Source organism: Ptychodera flava, assembly GCF_041260155.1.
Source record: "Ptychodera flava strain L36383 chromosome 23 unlocalized genomic scaffold, AS_Pfla_20210202 Scaffold_24__1_contigs__length_23054250_pilon, whole genome shotgun sequence".
Lineage (NCBI taxonomy): Eukaryota > Metazoa > Hemichordata > Enteropneusta > Ptychoderidae > Ptychodera > Ptychodera flava.
This window is the reverse complement of record NW_027248278.1, coordinates 2,838,780-2,850,040: the sequence shown is the minus strand read 5'-3', so window position 1 is coordinate 2,850,040 and position 11,261 is coordinate 2,838,780. Positions and strand designations below refer to the sequence as shown.

At 35.4% G+C, this 11,261-nt stretch overlaps 2 protein-coding genes across 2 annotated transcripts; both read right to left on the bottom strand.

Annotated features, from left to right (window-relative positions):
• Positions 1-293: 293 nt before the first annotated feature.
• LOC139124779 (uncharacterized) lies at positions 294-10,928 on the bottom strand. The gene is made up of 5 exons (XM_070690892.1): positions 10,634-10,928; positions 9,940-10,111; positions 1,816-2,005; positions 1,558-1,590; positions 294-1,300 (listed from the first exon to the last, which is right to left on the bottom strand). Exons 1-3 carry the CDS (start codon positions 10,715-10,717, stop codon positions 1,944-1,946), a joined length of 318 nt encoding a protein of 105 aa, XP_070546993.1. The 5' UTR covers positions 10,718-10,928; the 3' UTR covers positions 294-1,300; positions 1,558-1,590; positions 1,816-1,943.
• LOC139124572 (uncharacterized) lies at positions 4,935-8,161 on the bottom strand. Its single transcript, XM_070690704.1, has 4 exons — positions 7,851-8,161; positions 7,055-7,250; positions 6,250-6,451; positions 4,935-5,460 (listed from the first exon to the last, which is right to left on the bottom strand). Exons 1-4 carry the CDS (start codon positions 7,857-7,859, stop codon positions 5,457-5,459), a joined length of 411 nt encoding a protein of 136 aa, XP_070546805.1. The 5' UTR covers positions 7,860-8,161; the 3' UTR covers positions 4,935-5,456.
• Positions 10,929-11,261: the final 333 nt, after the last annotated feature.

Genomic DNA, 11,261 nt, shown 5'->3' with positions numbered 1-11,261 from the left:
ATTTCAAATGCCAACCCTCAACTGGTCAGATCAACAGATCAGGGATTTCAAATGCCAACCCTTAACTGGCCTGACAAAAAGTTCAGGCATTTCAAAATAAAAGTTTTGAAAGTCAATTGATGGGTGTGAGAGATCAAGAGCAAGATTTCTCCTTACGTTTACAACAGCTAACATGAAATTTAAAGTATTATTCTCAAACCCCCACTTGTTATGTGTTATATACTCTCTCAACTTCCATAATACACACACTAATATTGGTGTTTGCAAATACATACATACAAACAACAAGTGGAGAAACTTCAAATCCAAGTATGGTTTATTTTAAAAGATGAAAAAAACTGTTACAGTATAGTGGAACAGCTCAATAGCATTTTTAAAAATGTAATAAAATTATGATTTTATGAAATTTATTCTACAAGCAAACAGCCACCACCTCTGTGTTAACTCTATGAAGGAATTAATAATACAATTTTGCAATATCAAACACGCAACCGATACAGCTCCGCTGGATTATGTAAAGGCTACCTATTTGTGACATATGTTGTTGGGGAAGGTGGATATCTTTGATAGTTCCCTTACATTGGCCTGACAACAAATGGCAAAATAGCTTTGAAAATACAAAATTAAACATTCCACCACAATTAAAATGTATGACATTCAAGTCAACCCAAGGAACATGTCAATTAAATATCAAAGCTATCAGATGAGTTCTATGAGTTTTTGAGAGAAAATATTTTGACCAAATACAGTAATAATTCCCCCAAATTACAAAATTGTAGATTTCACCATAATCACAATATATTACATATGGATAATTGCTGAGAATCTGTATACAAAATTTCAGAAAGATTTAAAGAAAAAGAAATTTGACCAATAATGGCAAAATTACCCAAAAATACAAAATTGCAGAGTTCATCCTACTTTGAATAAATTACATTCAGATCATCACTAAGAATTTGTCTTCCAAATTTCAAAGCTATCAGATGAGTAGATATTAGATAAGCTCCATGTCGCTGACAGTGGAGCTAAAAACTGAAGCAGTGAAATGTTTTTGTTCTCAAATTGTTTTAAAATGAGCCTGTATGGGTGGTAGATCAGAAAAGAACTGTACAAATTTGAGAGTCTGAATTGTCGTCAATGCATTTTCTACCTCAAAACAGAAAGTGGGGATTTTCCTATTGGCTTTCCTCACCAGAAAATGTTTGCAGGATTCTGGACGATAAGCAGGCATACTGGTCGGCATCCTTTTCTATTGCAAACACATCTCAGCCTGTCCGCAATACTGCAACTGCTGTAGAACCTGGAAAAATAAGTCAGAAAGAATTGTGAAGATGGTTATATGGTAAACAGATTAACTAAATGGTCAGCCACTCATCATTTTTCCATGGGAAGCAGTCATTCCGGACATTTAATGTGAAAATTAACTTTTATCTTTTTGATGAGCAACATTTCTGATCACTGTCTCTTGTGTATTTTGATTGATTAAACTATCATTTTTACATACTAGGCTATACCAAGGTAACTCTATCATATTGTTTGTATTGGTTCACTACACACCTGTACCACTGCAGGCATCCAAGACCATTGCATCTGAAATCAAAGGGAAGGGGCACTTATACATGAGCAGAGGCTTACACTTGGACAAATATGGGTAATTCATTCAGCAAAGCCCTATGTCTTACATAGTAGTACCTACAAATGCTGATTTCCTAAATATCAGAGGTGCCATATTAATTAAATTAGAGAGAATATTTAAACTTTGTGAGACTGGCAGGAAGAATCAGATATAATTTTCAAGAAGATTCTACCATTTACCTGGATAAGTGTTCTTTACATAATAGTAGCCTTTTTCAACGAGTAGTTGGCTTCCGCTCATTATCTCAATGATATCTTTCATCTCCTCCACTGAACACAACACCACCAAGTTGTAAAATGGAACATTTTTAACCATGTTCATCGAATGAAGTGTAATGCAAAACTTCTTCAGTTCTTCTGGGGTCCAGTCCTGAAATGTAATTGTCAAAGAGTGAGTACATCCCTGCACAACTATAGACAGAGCAAAGAATAGTGTGTGAGACACAATCTCTGGACATTTCAATTTTGTTATTATCAATGGAACACATGTATATGTTACATGCTTTGCATTTACAAAAACCAAATACTACTAAGTAGTATACTTAAATATTATCAACCATTATGCTTGTTTATTACTGCTTTACTTTGGTAAAATTGAGAATACTAAATTTTAGTTCTCATTGCCTAGATTGTCAGACTTGTCTTTGCCTTCTATGATATTATTCCACTATTTTTTTAAAGTACAAGTGATTTTTATCGCAATCATTGATCTGCACCATGAAAAAATTCAGAATATCTAAAATGTTCAAAACCCAAAAAACATGTGCAAGTGTTTTTGAATTTTCCTTAAAAAAACGCAAATTTTCATTATCATTACTAGTGAAGATTTAAAATGACAGCATATTTTTAGTTTTTGTCAGTAGACTACAGATAAACTGATATTTTTCATCAAAATATGTTGAATTGTTTGACTTTCTTTCATGCGTAAAAATGCTGTTATAATGTCAGTTTGTAATTTTGCTCCCCGCAAAATTTTAAAATTCCACCATTCACATTCACACTGTCATTGAAGAATAACTGACAAGGTAATTCTTGCAGAATTGCTAACAATCTTTATTTTTCCTACACACAAAATATCATCACACATGACATTTTTCCAATATGGTACAACACATTACATTACTGACAGTAAAAAATGTAAATTTTTACAGTGTAAATTAAAACTGACTATTGACCAGGTGTAAAAATAGAAAAATATCCATGCATAACCATGAATGACTAAATTCTGTCAGGAAAAGGAACTTACAACAGCATATTTTCCACAGAAGTACGTCAAAATGAGTCAAACTCTATTAATTACTGTGAAAACTCAATTCTTCAAAGTTATTTCACACAATCAAGTAAACAATCAGTAATTTTTGCTAACTGAAACAATCTAAGTACAATTCTGAAGTCAGGGCATATTTCAAATGATCCTTACTGGTAAAAACTTTTAACTAGGACATTGGTCAGACATCTGTATCTGAAGTCAGGGCATATCAAACATGACCTTCACCGATTGACACAATTAACTTTGACATTGGTACAATTGCAATTCTGAAGTCAGGGCATATTGAAAATGACCCTCACTGGTAAAAACTTCAAACTACACTATTGGTCAGACACCTATACCTGGAGTCAGGGCATCTTGAAAATGACATCCACTTGTAGACACTCCAAACTAGGACATTGGTCTAATTGTTATTTTAAAATCAAGGCAAATTTAGAATGTCCTTTACTGGCTGGCTTTGAAATTCTTATTCTGAAGTCAGGGCATATTTCAAATGACCCTCACTGCTAGACACTCTGAACTGAGACACTGGTCTGACGTCTATACCTTGAGTCAGGGCATCTTGAAAATGACTATCACTGGTTGAAACAATAAACTTTGACATTGGTCCAATTGCAATTTTAAAGTCAGGGCATATTTAAAATGACCATCACTGGAAGGCAATCTAAATTAGGACATTGGTCAGACATCTGTATCTGAAGTCAGGGCATATCAAACATGACCTTCACCGATTGACACAATTAACTTTGACATTGGTACAATTGCAATTCTGAAGTCAGGGCATCTTGAAAATGACCTCCACTTGTAGATACTCCAAACTAGCACATTGGTCTAATTGTTATTTTAAAATCAAGGCAAATTTAGAACGTCTGTATCTGGAGTCAGTGCATTTTGAAAAGTGACTTCAGCTGGTTGAAACAGTTAACTTTGACACTGGTACAATTGCAATTCTAAAGTCAGGGCATATTTAAAATGACATTTACTGGTAGACAAACTAAACTTTGAAATTGGTCCAATTGTAATCATGAAGTCGGGGATAATAAAAAATGTCCTTCACTGGTTGACATGCTAAATTGACATTGGTCTTTTGACATTGGTCCAATTGCAATTGTAAAGTCAGGGCATATTTAAAATGACCTTTACTTGTAGACATTCCAAGCTGGGATATTGGTGTAATTGTAATTTTAAAGTCAGGGTATCTTTAAAACAACCTCCATTGGCTGGCTTTGACATTGGTCCAATTGAGTCAGGGCACATTTCAAATGACCCTCACTGGTTGACAAACTGATCTGTGACATTGGTTAACAGTCTACCTGAATTCAGGGCATCTTAAAAATGACCTCCACTGGCTGGTTATGGCATTGGTCCAATTGCAAATCTAAAGTCAGGGCATATTTCAAATGTCCTTTACTGTTGACACATCAAATTTTGACATTTGCCCAATTGTAATTCTTAAGTCAGGGCACATTTAAAATGAGCTTCACCGGTAGAAACTTTTAACAGAGACATAGGTCAGAAGTCTATACTTGAAGTCAGGGCATCTTGAAAATGACCTCGACTGGTAGACACTCCAAACAAGGACATTGGTCTAATTTAGGATGTCCTTCACAGTCTAGCTTTGGCCAAATTCTAATTCTAAAGTCAGGGCATATCAAACATGACCTTCACCGATTGACACAATTAACTTTGACATTGGTATAATTGCAATTCTGAAGTCAGGGCATCTTGAAAATGACCTCCACTTGTAGACACTCCAAACTAGGACATTGGTCTAATTGTTATTTTAAAGTCAGGGCAAATTTAAATGACCTTCATTGGCTGGCTTTGACATTGGCCCAATTCTAATTCAGAAGTCAGGGCATATTTCATATGTCCTTCACTGGTTGACACACTAATCTATGGCATTGGTCCAATTCTAATTCACTTGTTGAAACACTAATTGGTACAATTGTCAGTAATCGATTTGAATTCTTTAGTCAGGGCATATGTAAAATGACCGTCACCCTATGACACTAGTAAGTGTCAAGAAAACTTTAGAGTGGCTCCTTTGTAAAAGTCAAACTCTGTTATGTTGTTTTGAGGAATTTTCATTTTTTCAATCTTTGTGTACATTTTTTTGTTGTATTTGTCCTTTTAGTGCTGAATGTATCTTTTGGTGCCGAGGAATGGACTCTCTTAATAATTTACTCATTTTAAAAGGCCAAATTAAAAATTAAACATAAATTAATTTGCCTTAAATTGAAAATTTGGATAAATCAAATGAAGTAGTGTACAGTGTCAGCCAATGAAAGCCATTCAAACATTCCCTGACTCATTAGTTAAGATGGTACACAAGTGGGCAGTAAAAACAAAAGCTACTTGGATTGTCGGCCTTTAAAGTCCCTTATCAATAATACTATACCCTGGCGAGATTGCCTTGCTTCACAAAGATTCTCATAGCTCTTCAGAACCAACAAACTGAGAGACATTGTCACAGAGGATAGCTAATTGGTCCGATGAATGATCAGCGACGATGCAGTGTCTGCCATTCTTCAAGGATGATATCATTCCATTACCTGTGAATGAAACAAATTTTTATTAGTCCATTAAATTTGAAGAAAATTAAAGGATAAGTGTCGTGGAAAGATGAGTGAATTCATATTGTCTTATCAACAAATTCATTAAAAGTCCTATAAGCTGCAACTTTTCACAATATTTTCATAATGTTACATGCAAGGTACAATAAGTGCATGTAGATAGACATACGGTTGGGTATCCATACACATACTGATATTATCAACCTCTGCTCATGACAGAATGTCGAAATGTGAGCAAAATAATTTTTACGTGGGTGCTGCACTCCATTAATCAGCCCCATGGCAAGAGTTGCAACTATGTTGTATGCATGCACTTGTTTAAAATTGAATTTGTTCACAATTATAATAAGTGTTAAGGCATGAACAGAGGTTGATAATATTTATGTGCACACTCATTAGCAATATAAATGTCAAAAGTTGCAGTTTTTGGTGCTTTGATGTTATGTTGGATTGTTGGGTAATAATACTATATTGTATTTCAGTAATATGAAGGAATAAATCTTACATCAAGTAATTTTGACCAAATAAAAAAAACCCATATATTTCCTAAATTATCAATGTATGCAAAACTATAATTTTTCTTGTAAGAAAGATTAGTTGAATTATTGCAGCACTTGAAGCATGCAAAAGAGACCTTTCTCAGCACATGCAGATACAGTAAGGAAAATAAAATGTTTGTGATTCTTGTAGTCTGCCTTGTCCTACAATTGCATTGGCATCTGCTTTTTTTGAAAGCACGAAAATGGAACTAAAAAGTAATTTATTTACCAGATCCACTGAATATGTGAAGTATTCATCCCCCTCTGTGGCTGAAAGTTTTGAATCACATGGTCATACGTTCTTTGTGGAGTGTCACAGGACCACATATTGTGTCGTTCTTCAGTTGGATGTTGAATTGGATTCTTGTCTTGTGAGCAGTACATAGCCAGCACCATACACTGTACGGCCTCTATCAGTCCAAATCTGCGGGCTGAAATGTAGAAATAATAATATCTATTATTTTACAAGCCTAAATCTAACTTCAGCATTTTTACACTTTATGTTTGTAAATATCGATTACAAAGAGTGCCAAGAATACATTACCCTTTTCCTGCCAAGTTCATATTTCCCCATCAGGTCTAGATCGTTAAAACTAGTGAAGCACAATATGTAACATTTGGTGCATTTTAACAACAAAATTGAACTTTTGAAGACCTTGAAATCACAGATACTGAAAAAATTATTTGTATGGACTAAAGCTGTTGGAACAGACCAAGCCAAATTGGTGGAAATACGTATTGTTGTGGCTCAACACTGCTTTTCCCTGAGTTGACTGATGGGGAAGTAATATCGTCTGGCAGGAAAAGGGTTAATTAAATGAATTTCGTTTGCTAAATGTATTTGGCAATCTATCTTCATCAGATATTTACACAAAATTGACATATTTCCAAAAACATGAATCAAACTTGTCTATAAGCACCAACAAGGATGTGTGTGTTGGTCGTTACACTACATCATGTGGTCTATTTTATGTGTACGAGAGGGAGGGAGGGGGAAGAAAGAACAATAGGGTAAAAACAGTGATTGCACTTACTTGAGCTACAACTTTGTACATGACAGAACACAGGTTGCACAGAGACAAAGTTTTTGTCTCTTTTAAATGCCTGCATAATCTCTCCCATCTCTGATGCTCTGCAGATGACAGCTATGTTAAATGCACTTTGTTGGCAGTCGACATTTATTGCCTTGATGGTAATCATCAGTCTTTGGATATCACTTGCTGACCATTCCTTGAAAATAAAAATTGGAGACAGCTTGAATTCACTATTTGACATCCTGGTAGATTTAAGCATAGACAGTATGATTTAAATCATGAACATACATGAAACAAATGACTAAACAGTCCCAGTGTATGTTTATGAGTATAAGATATAAAGTGACATGCTAGGTGGCGTAAGGATTCCAACAAGCAATGAACCATAAACAATAACAATTTTATAACCATGATATTGAATGAAACAACTTATCATAAAATTCAGAGAGCCGTTGAGAGTCATGGCTGAGACAGTAAAAAACTGAGATCTCAACTTAACACTTTTCAGTGTAGCCAGTTAGTAAAAGTAAGTTATTTTGAATTTTCTGAAGAAAAAACACTTCTGAATGACTCCATATGATGTAAAAGTCATGGCAAAGAGTTTCCCAGCCTATACAACAGATGATTATACAATGTGTATGTGTGGAATTTGGAAGCGAAAAACTATGTCGGGGGAAATACTATTGGTATAAGCAAGGACCTCCATACTTATTGATTTCCGTGGCTATGACCAAAACACATTAAAAGAAGCAGCTTTGGTTGGTCATGTTAGTAACAATGATAAGAGTACACTTACTGAAGGCATATCAACCAATGTTAGGTCAATTCCTCGGAATCCTGGACACTGCTGTTTTAGTGAAGAGGCATTCAGATCGAGCACATCTGCATTGTGGATTGTGAATCCATAGGCGCCATCAGTTGCAAATACGGCAGTTTTACTCGCATCTTCCTTGTTTTTTCCTAGAATTACTGCTCTTTGGCAAAATGATTCAAACTGTGCAGGTACACCACGACTGTACGATAGGTTTACAAACTGTTCTAGTTTTCCTCTTGTTGTTTCGTTTGGAAATCTTTGCCTTGCCTCTTCCCAGTCCCCTTCAACACAGCCAGTAAGGCTGCGTTCACAAAAAACGATTAGGGGGGGGGCTGGAGGAATTCAGGGGGGGATTCGAAAATTTTTGGGGTAGTAGAGGGGGGGGGGACTTGAAAATTTTGCTCTACCTGTAGGGGGGGACTTGAAAATTTTTGGTTCCCTTTGTGTTTTACATTTTCCTATTCCAAGTTTTTGTAGATAATTCAATGAAAAATGAATACCATTTTTAATGTCATCATAGTAATAATTTAACAAAATTTAGAACCATTTGTCACATTTCATGACTTGTATCTCGAAAAAATCTAAATGTGTGGTTTGTCGTAAAAAACAAACTTTAGCCTCCTAACCTGGGCAGAAGCTGCAACTGTTAATGATTTCTGCAATATTTCTATGCAATGGAACAACTATAGTTTCCTGCTATCTCCTACAGCATGCGCAAACACACAATATTTAGTTTGTCAACAAAGCCTGTATATATAAATATAAATACGTATTTGGTGATAATTTAATTGGAGTCCAGGCTGACAGTCAGTTGTCAGTGTGTTAATGCATGGTACACATATATAGGCTGTGATAGCATTAGCTGAATACTAGACAATTCAACATGCTGTAGGGAGTAGAACAAGAATGCAGTTGTAAAACTGAACAAAAATATTGCCAAAATTATCAAAGTTAATACAGCTACTGCCTACGGGTAGTGTCACTATCATTAATGCTCTCCTCCTGCAGTGTCACTGTCACTGCATACCTGATCAGTGCAAGAGATAGCTCTGACTCTGATGTACATGCAGAAGAGTTTGGGTCAAATGATGCTCATGACAGTGAAACATACTTGTACACAAGATCAGGCCAGAGAGCAACACATGGAAGAACACATAGAAATATTTGAATTCTGGCATATGAGAATAATCAAATACGGGTATTAAAGAAAAAAGATGGGGTCACCATGCTTGATTTTCTAAATTTTCACATTCTTGTTATAAAATGTTACAGAATCTGATGTAAAACTTTGAACAGTAAAGACTAAAAGAAAAAATATGTGACCAAATGGAATTATTTATTTTTAAACAAATTTAAAATTATTACACCCAAAATTTCAGAGAATAAAACATTTATTTGATGAAACATTTTACCTTCCAGTGTTGTCAATTTTGAGTAGCATCTAATCCATATATGTCTTGTAGTTTTGAAACTAATTTTTGGTAGGTCACTGTGCAATATGGCAATTAGCCAAAATTCACAATTTTCCTACTCTCTCATGATGTCATTTTGTGTGCTCTTCAGCAGGAGCAATTGACCTGGCCAGAGTTGGATTAACTCATGTTGGCTTTTAGACCAATAAATCTAAAAAATTCACTGATGCATTTAAAGAACTTGCCTTGGGAATATGACTATAGAAAGTGCTAAAACAGGTTGTGTTGAACACCTGTGAGCGGAACGGCGCTATACATGTTTATTTTTTCTGCGCTCACATCCTTTACAAATATGCGGGCCTGTGATAGTTAGGGGGGGACTTGAAAAATTTTGACCATATAGAGGGGGGGCATTTGAAAATTTTTTGGGGTACTTGGGGGGGGATCTGAAAAAAAATAAGGTTTCAATCGAAATTCCTCCAGCCCCCCCCTAATCGTTATTTGTGAACGCAGCCTAATCATGACGAAAAATCTCTGTACCAGGTCTAATTTCCTCAGTACAGCCGATTCCTTTACTAGCTCTGTAACAGAAATTTCTGTTGAAATTATTTCTTCTAACAGCCATTTCTGATCGTTATTGTTAAACCGAAGAAAGTCACCTAATTTTCTGAACGGAATTTCTGGCCTCTTCAATCCTCTCAGTTCAGCAGGCTTGAGATTCTGAGATCTTGTTCGACCTTCTTCATACATTGCGAACACTTCCATCATCAATGAAAAATGTCTCATTTTCGCAACAGCACAGCATATCTTCATGAAGAGGGAGTCGGCTTTCTGTGTCAAGAAAATAATTAGTAATTAACATATCAATTTCATGAGCATGACACTTAACATCATCGATAGCCAGTCAGCTAGTAATCACAGTTGTGATTATTACTATTCAAACAGTACAGGGAAATCAACCAAAAAGTCTGTGGTATATTTAATAAATTTTAACATCATTTATGCATGTTTTGATATTCAAACACTAGGTGAAGGATAAAGCACAGAATAAATGTGAATGTGTTTGCTAAGTAGAGGCCATATGTCAAAAGATAAAAATATTGTAAATACAGCTAAATGTGTATAGCACATTTTGCATGCATTCATTTCACAGGCATTGATTTGCATGACACTGCTTCTGTCTCACATGCAAGTCATGTACATTTCACAGGGAAAAGTTGAAATATATTTTCATTACATTACCCTTCCATATATTGACCCAGATGTTGTTTAGATACATTCTCAGCCTGGAAAGTGTTAGGACACAATGCATGCCAAGCAAACATAGGTAAAGTTCAGTTCCAAGATACTCACATTGGACTCCCTAAAGTTCTCCTTTGATTCATTTTTCAACACAACAATTAATGGTTGATATGCCTCATCAAGGTAATCCTCCATAGCTGCTTCCAATTTGTCAACCCATTTGTCATCAGAAGCCCTTGCTTGCTTCCCTAGTTCCAGTGCGCTGATATCAATTAAAAATAGTGTCAATGACACTGTCCTCACATTTTGCAGAGATACTAACTACTAGTTACACACATGACATTGCGTTCTTACAGCTTGACTAAGAAAATTCCATTGCAAGTCCAAATTAATCTTATACCCCAGCAATATGAAATGCTCCTTTCATAATGACTTTCACACATCTGACAGAAAACAACCTTTAAAACTCGAGACTATCATGTTTTAAAGCAATCCAACAAATACTTTGGTAGAAAATGATTTTTTGACAAAAAATGGGGAAAATTGCCCCAAAAATACAAATATGAAAATGTAAGAGACGTCCAGATACGCTGAAAAACTTGCTGATTTCTCGACTTTTCATCGGTAAGAGGTAAAAATGTTGGAGTATTATTGAGAAAGACTAATGTGCTTTGACCCTACGTCGAATTTTACCGATTTCGATGCATGCTAGGTGCATTTTTGGCGATCGAAAAAAAGT

Bases quoted from the DNA above. Each gene is read 5' to 3' on its own strand.
- LOC139124572 (XM_070690704.1), bottom strand. The intron at 6,452-7,054 runs GTAAGTGCAATC...TCTACATTTCAG, and splicing joins TGTACAAAGTTGTAGCTCAA to CCCGCAGATTTGGACTGATA.
- LOC139124779 (XM_070690892.1), bottom strand. From the start codon at position 10,717: ATGGAGGATTACCTTGATGAGGCATATCAACCATTAATTGTTGTGTTG. The intron at 10,112-10,633 runs GTGAGTATCTTG...TTCTTGACACAG, and splicing joins AGAACTTTAGGGAGTCCAAT to AAAGCCGACTCCCTCTTCAT. The intron at 2,006-9,939 runs GTGACTTTCTTC...ATTACATTTCAG, and splicing joins AATTCCGTTCAGAAAATTAG to GACTGGACCCCAGAAGAACT.